Source organism: Temnothorax curvispinosus, unplaced genomic scaffold, assembly GCF_003070985.1.
Source record: "Temnothorax curvispinosus isolate PA1 unplaced genomic scaffold, ASM307098v1 QBEX01003057.1, whole genome shotgun sequence".
Taxonomy (NCBI): Eukaryota; Metazoa; Arthropoda; class Insecta; order Hymenoptera; family Formicidae; genus Temnothorax; species Temnothorax curvispinosus.
Window position 1 is genome coordinate 69,718 of NW_020212837.1, and position 25,443 is coordinate 95,160.

At 40.4% G+C, this 25,443-nt stretch overlaps 3 protein-coding genes across 8 annotated transcripts in view; 2 read left to right on the top strand and 1 right to left on the bottom strand.

Moving 5' to 3' along the window:
• The first annotated feature begins 458 nt into the window (after positions 1–458).
• On the top strand, positions 459–15,722 carry LOC112452203 (serine/arginine repetitive matrix protein 2). 2 transcript variants are annotated; one of them, XM_025012305.1, is made up of 14 exons: positions 459–1,178; positions 1,409–1,595; positions 1,815–1,889; positions 1,961–2,027; positions 2,105–2,466; positions 2,642–2,872; positions 3,597–4,100; positions 5,985–6,229; positions 6,563–12,098; positions 12,216–12,666; positions 12,872–12,969; positions 13,047–13,175; positions 13,302–13,423; positions 13,595–15,722. In XM_025012305.1, the coding sequence occupies exons 2-14, from the start codon at positions 1,455–1,457 to the stop codon at positions 13,611–13,613; spliced, it is 7,980 nt and encodes a 2,659-aa protein (XP_024868073.1). In that variant the 5' UTR covers positions 459–1,178; positions 1,409–1,454; the 3' UTR covers positions 13,614–15,722. The 2 variants fall into 2 exon arrangements, with proteins under 2 accessions (XP_024868073.1, XP_024868074.1); XM_025012306.1 differs by lacking the exons at positions 459–1,178; positions 1,409–1,595; positions 1,815–1,889; ... (3 more) ...; positions 3,597–4,100; positions 5,985–6,229 and adding an exon at positions 6,306–6,393.
• Positions 13,625–19,120, top strand: LOC112452204 (CCA tRNA nucleotidyltransferase 1, mitochondrial). Of its 5 annotated transcripts, XM_025012308.1 has the most exons (4): positions 16,766–16,831; positions 16,929–17,140; positions 17,332–17,942; positions 18,089–19,120. In XM_025012308.1, exons 2-4 carry the CDS (start codon positions 17,084–17,086, stop codon positions 18,861–18,863), a joined length of 1,443 nt encoding a protein of 480 aa, XP_024868076.1. In that variant the 5' UTR covers positions 16,766–16,831; positions 16,929–17,083; the 3' UTR covers positions 18,864–19,120. The 5 variants fall into 5 exon arrangements, with proteins under 5 accessions (XP_024868077.1, XP_024868078.1, XP_024868076.1 ...); XM_025012309.1 differs by lacking the exons at positions 16,766–16,831; positions 16,929–17,140 and adding an exon at positions 13,625–13,703; XM_025012310.1 differs by lacking the exon at positions 16,929–17,140 and having other exon boundaries at positions 16,746–16,831.
• Positions 19,121–20,718: 1,598 nt separating this feature from the next.
• Positions 20,719–25,443, bottom strand: part of LOC112452209 (synaptogyrin) — a 9,741-nt gene continuing 5,016 nt past the window's right edge. The window contains 6 exon segments of the mRNA XM_025012316.1: positions 20,719–22,708; positions 23,014–23,338; positions 23,478–23,625; positions 23,821–24,047; positions 25,054–25,098; positions 25,101–25,223. Coding sequence (XP_024868084.1) covers positions 23,141–23,338; positions 23,478–23,625; positions 23,821–24,047; positions 25,054–25,098; positions 25,101–25,223 — 741 coding nt within the window. The 3' untranslated portion in view covers positions 20,719–22,708; positions 23,014–23,140.

Below are 25,443 nucleotides of genomic sequence, written 5' to 3' on the forward strand. Positions count from 1 at the left end.
ACGACTCGCATTGTAGACCTAGCATAAGGCCGTAAGAAAATAAACCAATCACAGTCGATTATTCTCCTCGCGCTCGAAGAGTAAGTTAATCTAAGGTTAAAAGTTAACCGACCCTTGTGAAACTGGGCCTCAGAAAGACCGTGGCCTCAGAGGATCGGAAGAAAAGAGAAGCGGATTCTCGAGCAAACGGAAGCGAGTCTCCGGGAAATTTTGCGCCCCGTCCACCGAAGTCCATGATAAATTCGCGCTTGCTCGTTCAAATCGCCCGACCGCGCGCTCACTTCCGGTCAGTCAGGTACTACGTACTACGCTATCTACGCTCGACATTTGCCGATTTGCCGCTTCGCTCCCGGCCGTGGCCGCGTCGCCGCGTCGCGGGCGCCCGTCCACTCACGAAATCGGAATTTTGAGTACGCGGACGGCGTACTCTCGGTACCGCGTTCGCATCCTCATCCGTTGATCGTCGCGCGAGGCCGGAAGTGACATCATGACGTCGTCCATATACACACCATAGCACGGCAATCACGGCACACCAGCCAACACCAGCACACCTCGGCGTCCGCGATCCAAATCCAAGATGTCTGCAGTCTCGCGATAGTAACGCGTATCTTTTGGACGAGCTCTGTTACGGGAGAAGTCGTGCGAGGGGCTAATTTCCGGAAGCGAACGGCTCGGAGCCGTTCCGTCCGTCTGAGGGCCGAGGAATCGGCGCCGCGCGACCGCGATCCATCGGCGTGCGACGCTGAATTCGCGCGAGGAATCGGGAGCGACGTCGAGAGTGAGAGAACGAGAAGGACAGAGTGATAGAGAGAGGGAAAGAGATAGTGAGAGCGCGGAGCGGGACGGAAATCGAAAAGCATCAACTCCGAGGTGCATCATCGCGTTCCATTCGTTAGACACTCGTTCCAACTCGTTCGCGAGCCCACCTCAACGGCACCGAGGGGGATCGGCAGCGTCGCCTCGACCTTTGCCGTCGTGAGCCGTCGTCGTCGACGGGCTTGTTCGCCGCGACGCCAACGTCCACCTGCACAGTTCGACGGCGAGACCGAATCGAGACAGCGACGCTCCCCAATGTCGGTCGCCAGCGTGGGTGACGACTCGGCCACGATCCACGTCTGAGGTCCTGGAACGGGACACGAACGCTACCGCGAGAGTGCCGCGCAGCGCAGCAGAATCAAGTAATTCCTCTATTCAAATGCTTCGTTTAGGGATTAGGGTAATGCGAGATTCCTCGCCCGTGAGCTGAACGCAGAGTAGACGAGGATTCAGATGCTCGTGACGTTAGATCCCAAGTGAAAGAGCGATATTTTCGGTGTAATAATTTAAAGACTGAATGATTCGTTTGTTTCTTTAATCAGAGAGCACCGTGAATGTAAATTGAGATAACGTCGGAAATTTTTGTTTACAGATCTATAGGAGAATTTCAGTGGGTATGAATTTTAGCGATAGTCAAGATGTCAAGTGACAGCGATAACTTGTTCGATACTTGTTCGATACGCCATCATACTCACAAACGCAAAAAAATTGTCATAAGTGACAGTGATAGCAGCGATGAATCTGTTATTGTACAAACTCGAAGAAAGAAGAGAACACTTGTACGTGTGAAAGTGCTTGGTCTAATTATATTGTAATATTTTTCAGATAAAATTAAATTTTTTTTTACCTAATGGCATAGTATTTATAAAATAATGTTTGATACTTATTAGCCTTTCTTGGTGATTTCTTGCCTTTCATAATCTTATTTTACATTTTGAGTAAGAAATTTTTTTATTTATTACACTCTTAAATTATAATTGCATTTATTGCTGTTTCAGAGAGTTGTTAGCGAAGGAGAAAGTAGTAGTGATGATAGTGATGTACCTAAGCCTGTGATTAGACGACAAAACCATGTAAGTCTTCAGAAATATTTAGCTAAATTTATTAACAATTACATATCTTTATTAATGTTATTTTGTTGCAGAGAGTTATTAGTGAGGATGAATCTAATTATGATAGTAGCGCAGAAGGAAGCAAATCTACTCAGAGCGGTTAGCATGTTTACTATTGACATCTTGAAATATTAGCGTGCTCACTATATAAGTTATTAATGTCATGTGTATTACAGATAGCAGTAGCACATCCGAATGGCAAAGTAACTGGTCTAGTTCCGACGAATTAGACGAGGATATCAAGAAATATAATACTAAGCGTAAAGTTTTATCTAAAACTAAAAATGAGAATGCCGATAAACCTGGTTCTTCTTCGTCAACCAATGTCAACGCCAACTCCGATAGCAGCGATGATCAATCAGAAAAGTGTTCTATATGTTTGCTACCATTTAGAAAACAACAAGTTGGTACTCCGTCTGTATGCGATCATTGCTTTTGCTTGGAATGTTTATTGGAATGGAGTAAGAACATTAATACTTGTCCCGTGGATCGTATATCCTTCACTACAATCGTTGTTAAAGATCATTTTGATGGCAAGGTAATATTGTTTTTTACATTGATATATTTTTTCTTATTTTGTTATTTATTATAACGTCTTGATTAAAAAATATTGCCAAATAGTGGAAACGTTCAAAAATGTTTTACCAGTTTATAGAGAAATAGGGTGAAAAATTTATATCTCGCTTTTAATACCCCTCTTTTACTTATCGTAGGTCATAAATCATTTACCAGTAGAAACTGTGCCACGTATTGAAAATCAAGTGTTGGACGATCCAACATTTTGCGAAATATGTCATCAAAGTGACAGAGAAGATCGAATGTTACTTTGCGATGACTGTGATCGTGGCTATCATATGGAATGTTTAACACCTCCTATAACGACAGTTCCTATTGAAGAATGGTATTGTCCGGGGTGTACTCAAAGCAGTTCGACTAGAAGAACGGTAACAGTTCTTGTATTCAATATTTGAGGCCAAATTATACGATATATTGAACTTTTTCATATAGCTTAACTGACATCTCTTTCATATAAAGGAAATCTTTTAATAAGTACACATTAATTGTACATCAAGGTTAATTTTTTTTACATTAAATACTGATTTTTTAAGAGTTTGACATGTATTATCTCTCATATTACATGATCACTTGTTATTATGTGATACATATTTATGCGTATATTTACTCATGTAAATTTATATTTTTGCAATATATATTAGAGATTTTTGTTAGTTAGAAATATATAAGAAATTAATTTAAAAAAATTGCAAAACTATACAAGGATATATACTCCGTCCAACGAGAGAACATGGTTGGCTCGGATGAAAACTCGTCTGTTTTGCGCAGATCTCCACCCACAGAACATATCTATTTACATATATGGTGTCCACGCTCTAGGGACTTTACTCTTACTTTTCACACCTATGCGCAGAACCAACCATGATCTCTCGTTGGATGGAGCATAGATAGATTTTATTTAACTTCAGCTTAAAAAGCCAAGACTTGGACTTGGTTTACAATTTACACACTTAACACACTCGTACACATTCATACTTATTCTTGTTACTACCTAATCCTTTTTGCACCAATACTTAAAGAAACTCCTTTTTATGAAAACCATATGTAATGAACAAAAGTATACTAATTCCTTCTTTGTTTTTATCTTTGCAGTATTTGTCGAGCTTTGTGCCAACTCTTATAACGGGAAGAAACTCTAGTCGGTTTCTCCGTGAAATAAGAAGGAACTTAAACATATTCCGTAATATACTTCCTCATGTCAATGATCGTACGTACGTATCTGCCACTCGCACTCGCAGAGTGCGCGATCACGATCCAACAAACAGTATCGAGCAATTTGTCGACCCGAATCAGCCGTCTACTTCATCCGGCCTCGACTCGATTGGTGACAACAGTCGAAGTCGTTCGCCGAACACTAGCTTAGAAGGTAATGTTTCTTCCACGCGTTCAAATACAAAGTCCAAGACTAAAACGACGAAAAGGAAGAAGAAAAAACTCACGAAAAATTCGAAGAAAAGCGGCAGTAATTTAGTTCGAGAAGTACGAATCAAAGAATTCAATCATGATGGCGAAGAGGAAGAAATAGTGACGTATGTCAAAGTCGCATCGTCCACGTCGAGGAGGAAGTGTAAGAAAAGAACAAAGAAAACGCGCAAGGTATAACGTTAATTTCTCCTCAAATGTAGCATAATAGTTTAACACGTAACATTGCTCGTCGCATTGCCAGATGTGTATATGAAATGATTTTAAACGTTGATATATCTTAATGTTTTATGATGAGACGAACATATGTTCTGTCGATATTGTTTAATTGATTAATAAATAAAAGTTTTCATATTCACGCATTCTTGTGCTACGTTTATTAAGAGATATATATATATATATATATATATATATATATATATATATATATAATTTCTTAAATCACCTTGGATTGTACCGTCTGGTAATGCCAGCGTGTCTCATTAAGTGTTCATCATCTCGGACTATTCGATCATTGCTGTATTCCCCAATTATACTTATGCCATCTTCGTAACACAATCCAATTGAATTAGACTTTTCGATTGTAACTCATTGTTCTTAATTTATATAAATAAAACGATTTTCTCACACTAGATGCACTTGTTTTTTTTCTTAATTTTGCTTAAATGACTTTATTATATTCATATGCTAAATCTTACAAACATCAACAGTGTTAATCATTTAACTTGATTAAAATCATGAGCGATTTTTTTCTTAATAATGTGATCTTTCTTATTTTATAATATACAGGGTGTCTGAAAAATCGCCTACTCCACTTCGGGAGGTGATTCGAGACCCAAAAACAAGCAAAAAAGTTCATACAAACATAGGTCCGGAAATGAGCCGTTTCCGAGTTATAGCCATTTTTATGTTCAAAAATCTTAATTTAGAATCCGTTTGGCATCCCTCTTTCTTAATTATTTCTTAAATTAAAAATTTTTATTTTTAAATATCAGCTAATTCATTAAAACTTAAACGATCCATTGGTGAATACGGAAAGATTAGATACAACCTAAAAGTAAGGTGTTGTTAAATAATAATTTGAAACTTATTGAAAAGCCGTGATTTACTTACTGATTTTGAATAGGCGTGAAAATAACTGATTTCAAGTAGCCGTGAAAACAACTAATTTTGAATAGCCGTGAAAACAACTGATTTCAAGTAGCCGTGAAAACAACTGATTTCTTTTAAAAATAATGTAATCGTATTTACAAATATTGAAAAATTGAAAAAAGAAAAAAAAAATTAAAAATATTAAAAAATAAAAATTTTTAATTTAAGAAATAATTAAGAAAGAGGGATGCCAACGGATTCTAAATTACGATTTTTGAACATAAAAGTGGCTATAACTCGGAAACGGCTCATTTCCGGACCTATGTTTGTATGAACTTTTTTGCTTGTTTTTGGGTCCCGAATCACCTCCCGAAGTGGAGTAGGCGATTTTTCGGACACCCTGTATATTGTAATATGATCCGTGACATAAAGCATAAGAATATAAATATTATAAATAAGTTAAAGATAAGAATACACTTTTTTATAACTATAAATGTTAAAAATTATTAAATCGTGTACAAGAAACGGAGCTTACCCTGAGCATTGTCATCAAGAGCAATGCATCTACTTATCGAGACTAATATAAGTCAAAACTTAAAGAACAATGAATTTACAAATTGATTAATACCTATATTTCAATGAGACTTAATTATCTCGCTTTCAAAATAATTATAACTTGTATACTAATTAAACTTGTATATCTTTTCTAAAAAATTACATTCTATTCAATAAAATCTATTAATTACTTACCTCGCTAACTTACTCTAACTTATTTTTTACTTCAAAGATTTTTCGACAAATTAGATTTTAAAGAGAATTCTTTTTTGCAACGCTTCCTCACGCTGCTTTACAGTATTTTATTTTCTATATACAATTTTTGTTATTAAATATATACATTGCCTATCTCTCGTATTTTTTATCGTCTTCATAAAAGCATATGAGGTTACTATACTCTACTATCTCCAGAGGAGAAAATACAAACGACGTGCGCGCAACGAATCGTCCGTGCTGACTAGTACGCGAACAGTAAAACGAAGATTGGCCTCTACACTCGGTATGGAGAAGCCGAAGGTGCCGCTGCTTGTACCTACCATGAAAAATAACATCTCTATTCCTGAGAAAACTGTTCTCACGAACGCCAGATACAGCGCCGGTATACCTCAAGTCAGTCTCTTTGGAAATAATCTGGGATTAGATTACAGTCCACCTGGGTGAGCGATTGATCCTATTTATTCACTTGTACGCATATTATCCTTGATTAACCCGTCACTCAGTCTACGTAATTCCTTTATTTTGTACGCATAGATATGTAAAGATATAATATATTTTATTTTAGTAACGCGGTATCGGATTGCACACCGTTTTTTTATTCTATGTAAGATATACACTTATATGAGATTATAGCAATAGCTCTATAATGTGTGATCTTAATATTTAATCGTTCAGACGATTTTTGGTGGATTTTAAGAAATATAATGAAAATAAAAATAAGAAAGTAATATTTCAGTGAAATATTTTAATGTAAAATGATTCTTTCCATTTAGGTCGGATGATGACGATGAATATTCCATTGGGATTGGAAATGGTCCAATAATAACCGTACGACAACGACGATCGGCAGTACCATCGCTTAGACGTCGCGCCGTTTTAAAAACTATCGTCGATCCGATCAACGAAGCGGATAGTACTGGCATAACAGATTTACTGAGTAGCATAATGAGCAGTCAGGAGCTGTGGCACTCGACCAAGAAGAAGGACAACGTGATCTTGAAGGCTAACGGTACGCTGATGGTAAATAATCCTGAAAAGAAAAACAAGCACAGTATCAATAACAACGAGAGCCCGAAGAAGGAGAAGCAGGATGAGGAGGAGGTTACGCGACGTGATGAAGCAATCCTGGAGGAAGTAGACACACCGTTGGATCTGTCCAACATTAATTCCAACGATATCACGCAAGCGCCAATGTACAACAATCCCTGCGGCGGAGGTGGCGGTGGCGGTGGCGGAGGCGGTAACCGAGGCAACTTCCGGGGTAGTTATGGCCGTGACAACGGCCGACACGGGGGACAGACTTACAGTGGTGGCCGGGATTCATTACCGCCAAGCGGTGGTGGTAGACACAGTTATGGTAGCGGGACTGGCAGCGGCGGTCCGCGGGACAACTTCGGGAATCGTGACTTTGGTCCGCCGCCGTTCTACAATCCAAATTTTGAGCACTGCGGCGGACCACCCATGTTCGGCGCCCACGCGCCGCCACCGCCGTTCCGCAGCCGCAATCCCCAGCACTTTCGCAACGAGCGGCTGCGTTTTCCGCCGCCACCACCGCCCGCCGAGCGACCGTTTAACTACACGGACGGCAGTGTCGGCTTCGAGCAGAGGCCGCCGTTTCCGCACATAACGGACAGATTCCCTCGGCCTAGACCACCTCCATTGAACATCCTGCCTCCCGGTGGTTCTTCTGTCGCGCCGCCAAATGCATTGGATCCCATGAACATGCAGCAGCCGGTGCACATGCACAACAGTCTACCTCCGGTCAACCTGTCAGAGGATATGACGCGAAACTACCACCAACCTCCTGAGCACAACGACCGTATCGTGAGACCGGATTCCGTGGCCGTGTCGCCTGCAATCGCGTCACCTGCGGCTGCGTCGCCTACTACGCGACAGGACAATGATGACTGCGATATCTACTGCGATATCGAGCCACCGACCAAGCCCGATTGCGATGCACAGGAAGAGCTTCACAGTAATGGCTCGATGATTCTGTTGCCGCCACCGGAGCCGCCGTCCGGTTTGTTGGATTTCGAGGAGAACTCTAGAAGCGACAAGGATGACAGCGAGCAAGAATTGGTGATCGACGACAGCCACAAGGAGGAAATGCCAAGAGATTTACCGGCAAGCGGCGACAAGTACGATCCGTTCGCGGCCGACAGTGATAGCAACGACGATTCCGCTCCGATGAAAGCAGCGCTGGAGAAGGCAGCAGGATCACGGAACAGCTTGGACAGTTGTAACATACCTATGCCAATTGCGCCGCCGCTGGTGTCCGCGACTTATCCTGCGATGTCAGTGATTGCCACGACAACGATTCAAGGCAGGGAGCGCCCGCAGGAGCCCATTCGGCTCACCGCGTACGATGATGAAGATGACAATGACTCGCAGTCGGACTGCCCTAATTTTTCCATCTACTCATCGCAGACCATGGACGTGGCTAGGCATACGGAACAGGAGTTGTCACAGCAGCTTGGACCACTACAACCGCCACCGATACCGCCCAACATCCCTGATGACGATGATATCATCGTGGGAGACGTTCAAGCCTGCGATCTACCAGATGTGCCACCTGAACCGGCCGACCCGTATCTTGAGGCGTTACAGAAGGAGCGACAAACTCTGAGTAAGATACCGCCGAAAAAAATCTCGCACGACTCGCATCGCGGCAAGATCACCTTCAAGATCGGCAACAAACTGAGGCTTAACAATCGGTTGAGTGGCCTGCACTCAGACGATTATTCGCAGAACACGAGTTTTCTTCAGAAAAGAATGATGACGGCACCGATCGATACGCAGCAAGAACGAGATAGCGACAAGGGTGTCAGTTCGTCAAAGTCAGCAATAGAATCTACAACCATACGATCAATAGCGTTGAACCAATTCATGAAAATTGGATCACGATTTGCCGGAGAAGAAGAAGAAGAGGGAGAAGAAGGAGAAGAAGAAAAGAACACTGAACTCATTCCAGTGAGCCCACAGAAGAAAGAGCCGCTCAAACTGGCTAGTCGGGACGAAAGCAAAGAGTTTCGTTCAGAGAGCTCATCGGATGAAGAAACTACGAAGGTGGACGAAAAACCGAAACATGTCGACGCGTCACCCAGTATGAAAGAAGAGGAGGACAGCGAAGGAGAAGTGTTACGATCGGCGGTGGCGAGCCTGACGTCACCCGAGAACGTCGCGGTTGCGGAAAGCACAGTGTCATCCTCTCTCGATGTATCCCGGCTGTCGCCGAGGAAATTGGACGGCAGCGAGCTGAGCGTGGAGTGCAGTTCGGAGGACTTGGAAGACGGTAGCACGGCGAGCAAGACCGCATTGTCGCGCTCGAAGACTAGATTGCGAGACGAGGCGGATGCGCACAACGACTCGCGAGAATCGAGTAGCGACGACGATGACGACGAGCGTTCGCTGAGTGGTCATAAACTTTCCACGGCGGATCGCGACGACAAAGACGATAAAGCGTCGAGCGACAATGAGGATCCAAATTCGTCGGACCAGCGGCATGAGAAGGATAGCTTCTCGACGGTGGACGACGAAGCGGAGCAGTTCCCGATTGAGAAGGACAAGCTGGACGAACCGCCTGTGCTTGCCACTTCCATCGATAACAATTGGGACTCGGACGGTGCTTATACACCCTGCAAGGACGAGTTGCCTGTGAGGGACGAGAATATGCTGGAGCGATGTACAGCGCCGTTTGAAGCCGGCTTGGAGCCTATCACCCCGACGAAGGACAAGACGAATGACGATCTGGACGACTGCAGGTCACCGAGTGGTTATGCCGAGCTGGGCACTGAGGCTATCTCCGAAACCGATGAGGCGATAAATTTCGAGGAGGAATTGAACGCCTTGTTGTTACGAAAAGAGAAAGAGATGGAAGACGGTGAGATATTAGATGAGAGCAAACTGGACACGAAGGAGCGTGAAAAATTAAAGGATGAGAAAGAAGACGATAGCAAGAAGAAGAGGAAGAAGGACAAGAAGGAAAAGAGCAAGGAGAGCACGGAGAAAAATAAGGAGAACATTTCGTCGGATAATCTGGTCGCGTGGAAGAAACTTTCAAAGAGCACGAAGGAGAGGTCATACCGCGATAAAGACAAACGATCCAAGTCGAAAGAGAAGGAGAAAGAAAAGGATAAAGATAAGTTTTTTAGAAAGAAGACAAAGGAAATTGGGAAGAAGAAAGAGAAAAGGAAAGAGTTGCCGCGATATGACGTGAGAAAGATCGTGGCCGATAAGCCGAGAAAGGATGAGTACGGTAGAGATATCAGGGAGAAGTCAGGGAGAAGCAGATCCAGAAGTCGTTCGTCAAACAAGATTCAGTCAGGCTCAAAGGATCGACGGAGTCGATCGTATTCGAAGGGACGGTCGAAGAGCAGATCCCATCTCCGATTGTCCTGGTCGAGAGATCGCGGCCAATCGTATTCCAAATCGTGCCGTTCCAATTCGCGCAGGAGATCGTCGTCGCGTACCAGGCGCAAGTCGCGAAGGCGATCCATGTCACGTAGACGATCTCTGTCGAGGCGGCATTCCATCTCTCGCAGGCGATCGCGTTCGCGATCACTGTCGCGCAAGCGGCGATCGCTATCGCCTAGGAGACGGACCAGGCGATCCTTGTCGAGATCGCGCGACAAGCGAAAGGACAAAACAAAGAAGTACAAGTCGCGCAGTCGCTCGAGGAACCGCAAGAGATCGCGCAGCAAATCGCCAAAGAGGATGTCGTCCAAGACGCACGAGAAGAAGCACGGCAAGAGAAAGGCGCACAGTCGGTCGCGGTCGAAAGGCAGATCGATCTCACGAGAGCGAGATCGCAACAGAAACTGGGATCAGCTGAATGAGAAAAGCGTGGAGCAGGAGCAGCAGTTCCCACGTGAGCGCGAGGAGCACGAGCGTTCGTGGAGCGCACAATGGACGCCGTCTTGGTCGCGTTCGAGATCGAAGACCCCACCGCACATCCAGCAAGAACCTATCGGCTCGCGGAATTGGTCCCCGCCGTCCGTGCTGGACAGCGTATCGCCAAAGAATCTGACTGTTATATTGACAAATAAAGAGGCGATAAAGAAGAAGAAGAAGGAACGCCGGAAAGAGAGCCGGAAGTCCAAGGAGGCGGAGAAACGGCGGAAGAGCAAGCGCAACAGGACTCCGCCACCGTCGAAAGAGGTGTTTGCCAGTGGTGATAATATATTAGTTAGCGTATGTTTCAATAAAGACAACGAGATAAATCCCCCAGCTACACCGGAATTACCCCCAACTATTCCGTTGTCACCACCGATAAAACGTCGACGAAGAGAGTCCGTTCAGACGGAAACGGCGCCTTCCGCGAAACGATCGAAGAAGGAGAAAACGAAGGACAAGCGGTCCAAATCGCCGAAGGTGAAGAAGGACAAAAAGAAGAAGTCCAAGGCGGCGGAGATCGCAGCGACGAAGAAGCCCGTAGCTGTGATCGATCTGGATCAGTCGCCGTTCCGCGAGCAAACTCCATCGCCCCGTGACGTTATAGTCCTGAGCGACGACGATGACAAGCAGGCGCAGGAGGCGCTCGCCGCGTCGCCGGAGCAATGTCCACCGTCGCAGACATCGCCGCCGCGCGAGCAGTTTGTTTCGCAGGGCCCGAAGACCCCGCCGGAGCCGCAGATCAAATTCTCTATAAATAAGCAACCCAGCAATCTCAGACCGTCCCTGATAAATCCACTGTTGGAGGAGGAAGAAGAGGAGGAAGAGGAGGAGGAGATGATGGATGAGCGGGCAGAGGAGGAGCTAGAGATGCGGGCTCAGGAGGAGCTGGAGCTGCGTCTCAAGATTGGTCCCAACACTCCTCCCGAACCGCCAACGTCTCCGCCAACCTCGCCGGACGCTTACGATCCCTTCGATCCGACTAAGTCCCGTTCTCCAACGCCGGATGCTAGCCAGGAAGCCACGCCAAACGACGAGCGTGATCGAGTGCAGCGCAGCTCGCCTAGGAAACACGACGGACCTGCGGACCCTCCGTTGCCGTTGGACGAGCCCAGTCAACAGCAGGAACAACCCAGTCAGGAGAAGCCGATAGAAAAGCCAAAGATAATATCGATGGTGACTATCAAGAGACCGTCGCCGCAGAGAGACGTTTCCGCGTCTCCCGTACCGGAGAGCCAGACCGACATAGCCCAGTCGTGCGGCAGCAGTCCGCCCAAGACCCAGCAGAATCCGCAAAACGTGCAATCAACCGCCAATCCGTTTAGCACCATTAATCCTGTGCTGGCGACAGTGGCGGCCGCGGTGCAAAGAAGCTTCAACGCCAGCACGCCTAACACCACGCAAAGGACCCTGTTGCAGGTATCCGCGATCTGTCATTTAAATTTCAAATTTAATTTTATTCATTTATTATGAATATGACGAATTACCAAGTAAAATCTTCTATTTTAATCGGTTTGGCACTTGGTCTTCTTGCAGCCCAATCGCATCTCGCCGAGCAATCAGATAAAGCAACGTACAAACGACAGACCGCAGCTTCCTAATGTATTTACGAATTCTGCGAAATCGTCCACCATGGCACGATCTTCCAAATCCATCCAGAGTAAGAACAGCTCGACGGTAGGGCAGAACGGTAACGATGCGACCATAGATATGACGAACGACAATGTCGTCGACATGTCGTCTCCTTATTCACCGGGATCGACCTTGAGCGATGGCCTGTTCGATCCGCCTAGTCCCGCAAACTTTAATAACTCGCCCGTTGCAAACGCACCACCGCCTGCTGCTGCTAAAACTAACACGCCGAAAGTTAACAAAAGCACGGAAAAGAAAGACGCGTTTGACGCGCTGTTCGGTGGAATACTGCCGCCCATTAAAACTGCCACCAAAAGCAGAAGTAAAAAGGTCGCCAAGGAGAAGACGAAGAAGTGTATGTATTTAAATTTGGCGTTTCAAAATATATCGAAACAATACAGAGAGGTCTTTTATTTGTAATTGTAATTATTATGTGTAATAATTATTATACGAACAATGTAACTATAAGTTCAAAAGATGTCCTTTACAAGCTTTAACATTTTTCTTATTATTAGCGGATATATGTATTTCGGTACTTATGTAAATGATATATTTTATAGCTACCAATCCTAAGGTTGGCGTACGCATGGACGAAAATCAGCTTCAAATCTTGGACGATCTTCCTAGCTCTGCTGTAGAAATGCAAGTTAAAGACAAGGTATATCAATGGCGTTAACGTAATCTGTATTGTTACATATGCATATATAAAATTTGTTTTTGCCTGTGCTGTTACAGTTTCTTAAGAAATTAAACCGACAAGAGAGAGTTGTAGAGGAAGTAAAATTAGTTCTCAAACCCCATTATACCAAAAAGCACATCACAAAAGAGGAATACAAAGATATCATGCGCAAAGCAGTACCTAAGGTAAATACATTAAACTTATAGTTCCTATCAATTAAAAACAATATCGAATTAAATGCGTGTAATCTGATAAAACGAATAACAAAAATATCTTACAATTGTTAAAATATCTCAATTATGTAATTACAGATATGCCATAATAAAACTGGCGAGATTAATCCTAAAAAGATAGCCCATCTAATAGAAGCGTATGTAAAGAAATGTCGAAACAACAAGAAGAAGACTTCTGCTCCCAAGATAACAAAACCTGCGTAAGTAAAGTATAAGTGCAACCGCATTAAGTGGTTTTCACATGATAAATTGAAATCTAGGGCGCGCTTAACGCAATATCAATATCAATAATACACGTACACGTGTCTTCAATCTCGTGAACGAAATTAACTTGTATCTTTTCATACAACCGCATTTAATGAAACTTGCAGGAAGACTCTATGGAGTTGATCACGTGTTGGCAATCCTAACGCATTAGAAACTTCTTCAACATTAGGCCTCTCTTTAGACCACGCGTAAAACACATCTATCTTCTGGATGGTAAGTGAATGAGAAGTATGCATACACACACACACACACACACATATATATATATATATACATGTGTGTGCGTGCATGTGTGCGTGCGTGCGTGTGTGCGCATATATCTATACATATACATCTATCAATGAACGAAACATGTATTGTGTGTACATACATAATTCATTAATTGTATAAGCGTAATATTTTTATTTATCTAATTGTTCAAATACGAAAGAATAAGAGTTCGTGATTGCTATTATTATTCACAAATATTAACGTCTAGACACGTTCGCGCGTACACATTTATGCGCGTATTCGCGAAGGCGCTCGACAATGTACGGCTTCTGTTCGAAATATACGTCCGTACATTATTGCGACGCCCCTTAAAACGAGTTCGGATCACGATCAACGATCCTCTGCTAAGCTAACTAGCAAATATATACTGTACGATAATATAACATTAGAGTGATTGTGTAATTAAAAAAAAAGAAATGGATAACAAAAGAACGCTCAAGTAATTCGAGTCGCTATGAGGGAGAAATCAGATCGCAGCAGGTGTATTTTCCCTGCAACTTGTGCTGTAAGATTAGTAGAGATCTTTAAATTAGATTAGTAGATTCTTAAACTTTTATATAAACGAAAATGGCCTGTGAGATCTTTTTCATACAAATACATTTCCATAATAAGCAGGATTCGCAGTACTTTGTTTTACTCTACATAAAACAGAGGATAAAACGGCACACACACACACACACACACATTTCTGATCAGCGACTTCAGATGTAAATAAATCATGTATAAAATTGCCGAATATTGTTCCTGTATGTGAAATTGATTTAAGTTTGCGTTTTATTATGCGTTTGCTTATGACTCCGTGTCTGTACGCCTGATATACAAAACAGGTTTTTACATCCCGATGCCATGAGAGAACATCAATTTTTATTCACAATCCGTTCCGCACTTATGCGTTTTCAGAAAAAGAGGAATACTCACTGTCTTATGAATACCGTAACTCGTATTCATGTCTCGCCTTTAGCGCTAAATACGGCTCATAATTCACACATGATATGCTTCTGTTGTGTATGTGTATATACATACATATATGTATATGATATATGATAGCATTACATATATGTGATCTTGATAATTTGTTTGGGATGATAATAATACAGAATTAGATAATCTCGTAGAATAGAGGATAAGCGAGACGTGGATGTATGTTACTTGTAAGAAGGCAGGACGATCGCTGCGGAAATAGGTTTCATTTTTCCGGAGGTACTCAATGTTCCAAAGTGCAGAATGTATAACGTGTCGAAACAACAGTGTATAATCAATTTACGCAGTGTAATCACAAGTGCAAGTGAGTCACATCTGCAATGAAATAATCGTAAACAACTTTTGCATACCTAGGATACAAGCGTGTTCGTTTTAAGCGTCATAGGTATTTTTTCAACCGTTAAGAGCATGACAGAAAATTAATGCTAAAACAATATCCCAAGGATAACGTTCGTCTGACTTCATATTTCTAATGGCACGCTGTGGAAATTCTAATTTCGGGATATATTGTTCATATAAATACATACGTATTGTCTGCAACTAATAAGTGAATATTGTAGCTGCCATATAAAATTCTGTTGTACATTTTACGATCAGACATTGTAATGCTCACATCGTACGGAAATACACTAAGTGTGGATAGGTTTTATACTTTTTACGCATGATAGCTGAAATTACATCCTCTTTGGAACGTATACAGGTACTTATACATATATATACATATATATATCGAAAACGTACAGCACTGGCCGAGGTGAATTTAAGCAAAACACGTGACGATCCGTATCATAAAGTATATCATCAGTGATCACATCGATATTCATAATGTAATGATTGCATCGATGATCATTACGCCAGTAAAATGATGTTAAATCCATCGTTAATTGAACTGTCGTTAATTCTTGTGTGCATGAACTCTCTTTTGTACTAAATAGCAATGTACATAAACGAAAGGAGAATAAAGAGTTTAATATTATCGAACTTGCTCATTCTCTTCTCACTGGCGAATCAATGTCCTGCGAGATTAATCTACTTATGGATCATCATTATCAGATATTGCAATTAATGTTATAACATTATTATAGTCCAAACTCTAAACTCTTCTATTATTAAACAATTTAATTTCTTACAATTATGTTTCAATACTTACAATTATTGTTCTGAATGAATTGAATGATGCTTTCTAAGTGTATATTCATATGAATTTATCTCTCTCTACAAAAGATAAGAGATTAAGAAAAATCTACAATATCTCAGGAGAATATGCATTTACGTTAGACAAAAAATGTAGCAAACTAAATCCTATATTTAAATTTTGCAACTTTGAGGAAATTATAATTTGAAGAAAGTAAGAAAACTGAAATATATAAATTGTATACAAATTGCCAATTCGAATATATATTTTCTTTTACTTCTATTACTTTGTGTGCATGTGTGTGTGATCTTCTATGTAAATTTATAAATAAAATTATATGAATTTTTATTACATAATTGTATTATAATTATATTTAATTAAAATTTAAATAAATTATTTAAATTATATTTTGTATCATATAAATTTTATTATACAATTCTATTATAATTTAATTCATGTTTATGTAAGTTATTTAACTTATATATATATGTATTCTTTGTATTATTTAAATTAATATTCTCTTAATTTTTATATCTATATTCTTTCTGTAACTTTGGCCCATATTCTGAACGCATTTATCGATAAAAGTGCGTTTGGAATATGAATCTTTGCAAATCGCATAAATATAAATACATACTTTTGCGTGACACGCATATATGCACGCACACACACGTGCACGCGCACGAACGAAAGAAAAATAAAAAGCATAGCGGATAAAGGTGTATGTATGTATGTATGTACATTATACGTTCATTTTGGAGAGTATACAATGGGTGCGTTCAGCCGATACTCCGCTAGCCTAGCAATCGTGAGCAGTCGCTCGTTTTCGCTCGTTTCCGCTCGTTTCCTCTCCTTTGACCCAATGGATTAAAAGGAGAGGAAACGAGCGACTGCTCACGATTGCTAGGCTAGCGGAGTATCGGCTGAACGCACCCAATATAAAAGCTGAAGAAATGTAAGTATGCGTTGTGCAGAAGTGTGTGCTCCCCGCTTAAGTTAAAAAAGAAGAGTGGTACATACTTACATACATTCATTGTGCCGGACACCGGCAGTAGAACTTGTGACTTGTGAGTAGAACGTTTTCGAGGTGACAAATCACTCTTCATAAGAATATATCATACATGAAGAGAAACAGAATGGTCGCGTGTTCGTCGTAACACGTGCGTCTTATGTACCGAGATAACAGAGACTAACGCATGCGAACGCTATGTTAAGTACATTGGCACGGCGAACAATAAATCTCCTTCGTCGCGAGATAAATACCGTAAGTAGAACGAACGTAATCTCGGAAATTCCTCGGAATGAGGATTTAAGTTAGATTAGTAAGGTTATGTTGAATCGACACCGTCGGCGCCGACCTAAAGCCTAAAGCCTTTTCCTCCGGATAACGAACACGGGAATATGACGCGGAGAATGTAACGAGTGGGTAACAGGTATTCTCATTGTCATACACAGGTGAGGAAGTTCGAGATAACGAGAACGCGGCACGAGAGAGATTGGAGGAAAGTCAGAATGGGTGATGCACCATCATCGAGGGCTGACCCGGTCGTCATAAAGCTGGACAGTCCGGAGTTTCGTTCCGTCTTCACCTCGGAATTGCAGAGCCTCGCGGGCCTGTTCAAGAAGTATAATTACGAGCTGAGGATCGCCGGTGGCGCGGTGCGCGACATCCTGATGGGTAAACGGCCCAAGGATCTCGACTTCGCGACCGACGCCACGCCGCAGCAGATGAAGGAGATGTTCACGAGGGAGGAGGTCAGGATGATAAATGAGAAGGGTGAGAAACACGGGACGATCACGGCGAGGATAAACGACAAGGAGAACTTTGAGATCACCACTCTGAGAATCGACATTCTGACCGACGGACGGCACGCGCAGGTGGAATTCACGAAAGACTGGAAATTGGACGCTAATAGGAGAGATCTGACCATCAATTCCATGTTCCTCGACCTCGATGGCAGGGTGTACGATTATTTCTATGGTTACGACGATTTAAAGAACAAGAGGGTAGTTTTTGTAGGCGACACTAGCATTAGGATACGCGAAGATTATCTTCGAATCTTAAGGTTTGCTATGCTACTTTTGTGTGTATTGTATATATACATGCTATATTAGAATGTTATGATAAAATCTGCAATATCATAAATATATGTTAGTTGCATCGAATCTTTGGGACGCTTACATCAAGTTTGCATTGTTTAATTGCTGCCAGGTACTTTCGTTTTTATGGAAGAATAATGGACAGCCCAGACCAGCACGACGAGGCAACGATAGAGGCGTTGAAGGAAAATATCGACGGCCTGCAACAGATATCCGGTGAGAGGATCTGGAGCGAATGGAACAAGATCCTGACTGGCAATTTCGCCCTGGAATTGACCCTGAAGCTGCTCGAATGCGGCAGTGGCAGACATATTGGTCTACCTGAACAACCCGACGTGGAAAACTTCCGAAACGTTTATCAGCGCGCGCAGTCCAATAACGTGACTTTAAAGCCTATATCCCTGATCGTATCGATGCTGAAGGATGAATACGAGGTGATAAAATTACACGAGAGATTGAAACTGTCTAATTCCGATAGAGATCTGGCGCTCTTCCTGGTGCAGCACAAGGAACACAAGCCCTGCGAGAAGTCATTGAAGCCTTATCAGCAGTTGGTCCTTCTTCAGCAAACGAAGAGATACGATGTTCTTCAAGACTATGTGAAGGAGTTATTGAGGTATCGTGGTGCGATGCAGCTTCTGAACGAATTCGAGCAATGGGCAATTCCGAAATTTCCTATTAGCGGCAACATGTTGATGGAACACGTGCCGATGAAGAAGATAATCGGCAGCGTCTTGATTGAACTAAAAAGAATATGGATTGACGCGGACTTTAAGCTTACCGGCGAACAGCTTATGGAGCATGTACCGAGTATAGTCAGTGAATTAGAAGAAAAATACCAAACGCTACATAAAGAGAGGAAAAAGAAGTTGAAAAAAATGAAATAAACGTTTTTGAAATACCGAAGTAGTTTTGTATATCTGCAACACAAACACTATATGCTATTTTACAAACAGAAGTTTTAATAGGTTTAATAGATAGCTCGTTATTTTCTTTAGACCAAATAGTCTAGATAGTAATTTATTGTTACTAAACAATATCTTGTGAAAAAGGTGAAGCAATTTTGTATTTCTAACGAGGCAAATAAATACCTTGTATAGAAAGATGCAAAGGTATAAATAAAGGATGTTATATTAATGACTTATATCGGCGTCTGAATACATCTTCCTGAAAAACGCGAAAAGAAACGTACTGTATTTGTACTGTATTATGTTAGGCACTCAAAAATTTATTAAGAAATAAAATCCTGCATTTTTTCCTTTGCGAATATAAACTCTACGCAAGACGTGCTGTATGTACAATCGTAGCAAGTGTATAAAACGAAATTTGTAAAACTACCATAAAACATCTCTAACTGAAATAAAAGTACGACATTCAATTTTGTACTCGCGTACCAAGTCGCTAACATGATGCAATAAGTGACGGTAAAGTCAACAGATGTTACATATTTTGCATGTTGAAAAGAAATGCGCCATTAATAGAATCGTTTACATGAGTGTGAACGTACGCTTTTGCTTTTAGAAAAATTTTCCTTGTGGCAGCTTGCACGTCTGTTAACAGTCGCAAAGCAGCTGAGCATCCTGTGTGAAAAATATAAAAGAGACAGTAACAGTATTATATATAATTAATATATCGCAAATCACGTGTTAAATTTGAAACGAATAATCGCAAACTGCGATCGCACAAAATAAACGTAATTTGTCGCTTAGCTGTCATACAATCATTTGGACCTGCATAAAAATAATCACTTACATGTATTTTGGCTATTTCAAGTTACATTATAGATTCCTAAACACTCAAATCTTTACAGACGCATATGCATTGCTACTGCATTAAATGCAATGTGATTAGATGTGTGTATGTGTGTATATATATAATATATATATAATACATACACACACACACACACACACACACACACACATATATATATATATATATATATATATATATATATACACACATACAAGGGTGTCCCGTTTTATTTTTGACAGTCAAATATCTCGAAATCATAGTTTTACAAAAACAATGTTTCAGACAAAAATTGTACAGTTTCAAGGGGGACGTAACATGATGACAATAATTTAACCTTGGATAGTTGTTTGAAATTCAGGTGAAGGTCACCTTCAATTTCTTCAATAAAACCCTCTATTTTTCATTACATATTCTTGTAACTTACCACGAGAGCTTTCCAAAATACTATAATAAAGCTCTCTTTGGTTAAAAATTTTCTGATATTTCAAATTTTGTTATGAATTTTTCATATAAAATATCTCGTCAAGTATTCACTTTTCGATTCACTTTACTTTGATACTTTTATACGTAGAATAATGAAAGGAATCGAATAATATTAATTTTTATATTTGCAATTTTGTAAAATTTGAATGCGTCTACAAAATGCAATTAAATTTTTTAATTTTTTTTTACATTAATCGATTTCTCAAGCTACAAGAGTATGCAATAAAAAATAGGGGATTTTATTTAAGAAATTGAAGGTGACCTTCAAATAACTATCCAAGCTCAAATCACTGCCATCATCTTATGTCTCCCTTGAAACCGTACAACTTTTGTCTGAAGCATTTTTTTCTAAAATTACATGATGTTGAGATATTTGACTGTGAAAAATAAAACGGGACACCCTGTACATATATGTATATACACGTAATATATATATACATCTACATATGTATATGTATGTATAAGTACAATAATACAACAGCTATTTAGTTATCAATACCCACATCTTAATACACGTTTTTATTCTTTTATAGTTTTAATAGTAGATACTTTTTAATAGCGTTACATTTTGCCAAGTACGGTTATGTATCCTGCTTCCTCTGATTTCACAGGCGAAATCGAAAGCATGATCACGTTGCTCCTCTCTTATACGGTAGAGATCGAAATTTTAGACTGTGTTTGTTATTGCCTTAACCCTTCTCGATGGACTTGAGCTGTCCATCATCATATCATGCTACTAGTCAACAATGTTATTAGCTATGTACTTAGAAGGACTAAGATTTCATAAAGGTGAGAGATCAATTTTGAGAAGTGTACTTCTAAAAATTCAACTCCTTGAATATGCATATTCTAGCGAATCATAAAGAAAAGAAAATGTAAAATACTACAACCGAATGTCAAAAAAATATTTCTTCTTATCACAATTAATCCTGCATGTTCAAAGGGATGATATTTTCAGAACTATCGAGAATACATATAATGATTATTATTAATGCACTTTACATAATATTTTACACAAATTATGTTTTCCAAATTATCAGGATACCTTATCATAGGTGTATTCTCTTCAAGAGAGTTACGCAAACTAAATATATCGAAAGATCGGCGGAAAGCTATAAACGCAAATATCTATAAAAATCATGTTTTTACGTGAACGGAAGTTAAAGAATCTCTTATACTCAACTGTACAGTTCACACATACCTAGAATGTATAATTCTCTCGAATATTTTTAGACTACTAAATTACTGCATAAGTTTCTACGAACGTTCACATTGTTTAATACAGCATATGACAAAAGAATATTTAAATAAATGCTTTAAACTCAATTAAAAATAATATCATAAGTACAATATCATAAGACTTTTATTTTGCTCTGAAGTCTCTAAACAAAAGATAAAGCTCAATTTCTCAATTCAAAATTGCTATTTTCTATTATTCGATGTAACGTGTGCCTCCAGGATGATTAAACTCAAAATCATCATATATATTTTTTTCTGTTAACACTTATGCTCATTATTATCAATCAAAGTAATTTTATATTTTCAGTAATGCAGGACTTTTTCAAATTGAGATTTACATCCACCTTACATAATAAATAATAAAGTATAAATAATTAATTAAATAAATAAATATTTTAAATAATTGAAAATATGTTCCCCTGAGATTCCATAAATACTTATCGAAAAGTAAAGAAATATTAAATATAAAAAGTCAATAAAAACAAACTTCCTTTCCTCGTGTTCATTTATAAATCTTTTCCCTTCGTGTTAATGAATTAACATATAGAGCGACTCAAATACAAAAATCTAATATAGCAATAATTAACATTGCGGACAATTTATGTATAAGTTAAAGCTATTATAATTTGGATATATATGAATTTATATTAATAAAAACTTTGGTTTACGATTTATAAGTGCAATTACATTTGCTAATGCTATTCTGTAAGAAATATTTCATTATCTTGCAACTGATGCGACAAGTAACTTAAATAACTTAGGTATTGTCTCACTAATATTAAAACACGTATCGACTTATTCGACAACTTATTCATTTCAATCCTAGACTTCGTGTACATCGTTTAATACTATTTGCACGATAATGCAACGCATTGTATTATATACTGTTATATTTAAGTCGCGTTTACCATGAACACGTTACAACGTTAAAATATACATAGCCTGTGCATGTACTAGTTTCTTACTTATTTATGGAGTTTTGCTATAGTGTTGTTCATTATAAGATATTATATTTACTTCCCATAGATAGTCAGATAGCCACCATCGTAACGTGTGTCCAGGCGTATATATGACTTCAAACACACCTAACGCTTTTTTTGTGACATTGGGCGTATGGATAAGTGTAACTTACAAGTGGTCAACAATAAGAAGCACAGTTTAACAAATAACTTCCTTCTACATCTTGCCATGAAAACTTACTCTATGACCAACGTGCTGCCCAGCGACCTATCAGCGAATGAAGTTCTTCTTTAGTCTGTAATAGAAAATACAATTCAATGCAATTACTACATAAAATTTTATCAAAACACAAAATATCGAACAAAATATGCGCAAAAGAATTTGCGCACTGACAATCCTTAAATAGATAGATCTTGAATAAAGATTATCTTTTACATACCTTGGCACATTATTCACCGGAATCAAAAATACATTTAAGTAGAATGTATGTTTTATATTCTTTTCTTAAATTAGTATTAAGGCATAAAAAAGCAGCCACACACAAGAAATTATGAGTATTAAAATATCGAAATCATTCTTTCGTAACAAGATTGAGATTACCTTTAAGCAAAACAGGCGGTGGAAAACAATATATCTTGTTCTGAAAAATTATCCTAAATCATCTTCTTTCGTAAGTAGTTCGCTGTGCACCCAATGGAAATACATTTTGGTATCGACTATGGATGATTTAGTAAGCTGGGGCTTGAAAGTCACCCATACCCCGCTGTTGTTGCTGACCGAACGGTGGTTCTTGGTAAGCGGTGTCAGTGGCGTCAGGATAGCTTGTGTATCCTGTTCCACCGACAGGATCCGCCTCGTAACTTGGAGCGAATGCTGCGTCGGTACCTTGCTTAAATCTTCGAAACGCGAACCAAGCACAAGCAGCCTGCAATAATAGATTATAGTTCTGAGGCAAATTTACAGGAGAAACATTACATAATTATTTACCTATATAAACTAAAAGGAATGAAAAGTAGATGTTTATCATTTAATAAAACTTGCCGAACAAACTTCATCTAACGTACCCAAGTAAAGATGGAAAAGAATGAGAATGCGATAGCCGCTTGTAGATTATTCACGCCGTATCCTTCCGTTGGTCTTCGAGATTTATTCCATGCATTTGTCAAGTAACAGAATCCCACGAAATAGAGGAAAGACCAGAAACCCGAGAAACTGTAATTATGATATTAATATACGGCTGTGATATTAACATATAATATATGATATTAATATCATATCAAATTATATGTAGCGTATCAAGTTGTGTTAATCAAAAGATTCTAGAAAAGCACCTTTGACATAATTTTGAAACCATAATTATAAGATTTTTATTTTTACGTCCCGACTGTAAAAGTGTATGCGGCTTACCCCAAATCTATGAGAACAAAATGTTTCCTAGTCTTGACAGACGACATTTGTTCAAACAGGTATTCACCCGCAAGGAATCCGATACTGGCCAAAAACGCCAGTACACCGATACCAACTCCATAGTTGCACGCATTATTGTCGTCATTGTAAAGACAAACTTCTTTCCCATCTTCTTTTGGAAGATAACCTTTGCTGCTTATACATCCAAAGACGATTATTGCAAATAGCTAGAAGCACGATAAAAATTCTTCTGTAGAACAGGGAAAGCTTACAAAAAAATAAGATACATTGGGTAACAAGGTATAACCCAAACAGCATGAATGCCTAAAAGTCGCTGTAAAGATGTTTAAAAGATGTCTTAAATATGTCTTTACGACGTCTTTTAGACATGCATGCTGTTTGAGAAAATACTTATGTATGAAAACTAAAATACATAGTATTTTGGCGAGAGTAACGTGAACAAAAGGAAGAATATAAATATATCTTTCATATTCTTTACATTCTATTAAAATTTATTTGAATAATAAGTAATAAATGAAGATGATAGTAGTGAAGAAAAAGGAAATATTAGATGTGTGCCTTGGCTGAAAAAAACCTACAAAGACATATTAAAATAAAATCAATAAAAATCTATTCGAAATTAACATAAATATGCTAGTCTGAAATCTTCGGTATTTATTTAAAATATAATTCCAGGCTTAAAATATCTTAGATCTTGAGCTGATGTGCTCCGAATCATTCTGGTTGCAGGCGCCTTGCATATTTAAACACCGTCTCCTTGTATCCACGTATGTACAACGCGGAGGGAAATCAGCGTTTTTATTGAAGAAAAGAAGGAGAGGAAAAGAGAGAACGAACGGGAGAGGATCCATTCGTTAGCTGTTAGCTAATAGCGCGGTCAAGGGAATGGAACATGGGGAGAGGCCCGCGATCCGAGCCTCGTATTTCGCCCGAAGTATATCCGCCCAATCCGCCGGGAAGGTCAAGCGAAGGATTCGCTCCATCGAATCGACTTGCGACGGATCTCAATTAGACGTCGAACGCTATGGGGATCCATGGCACGGGGGTGTACCACTGGAATTCGCGAAAAATCAATAGAACCCCATCGTGGGCGCGGAAGTGGGGGAGGAGCCGAGGCTCTCTTTTAAAATCAATGACCATCCGTGTCGAGGGATCTCGCTCGCTCGCTCCCTTTCCCTCTCTCTCTCTCTCTCTTTCCTCCACGGCACCCGCAATCGTCGTCGCAATCACGCTCGAATCGGCCTGAAACGATCCCGCTCACGGGGAGGCTGGCGACGACTTACCAGGCATACCGCTCTCAGAATGACCTGCGGCCGCTGGACGAACGCGATCGGATCGAAAGGGGCCCCGGCCTTTCCGCCGCCGTACGCTCCGCCGTCCATCTTAGTGCGACTGAAGCGGAGATTTCAAAGCTCACGCAGCGACCGGGCGCATGCGCATGCAGAGTTTCGCCCGGTTCGCCGCCTCGACGGCGCGCCGCGGCCCCCGGCCCCCGGGGGTGTGGAAAATATGCGCCCCGAAATCCCCACGGCCGCCCTCGACCGAGCCCTCGCAATTTGCCCTATGCGCCCCTCTCGACTTTCCCCCGCAGTCGCAGTCGCG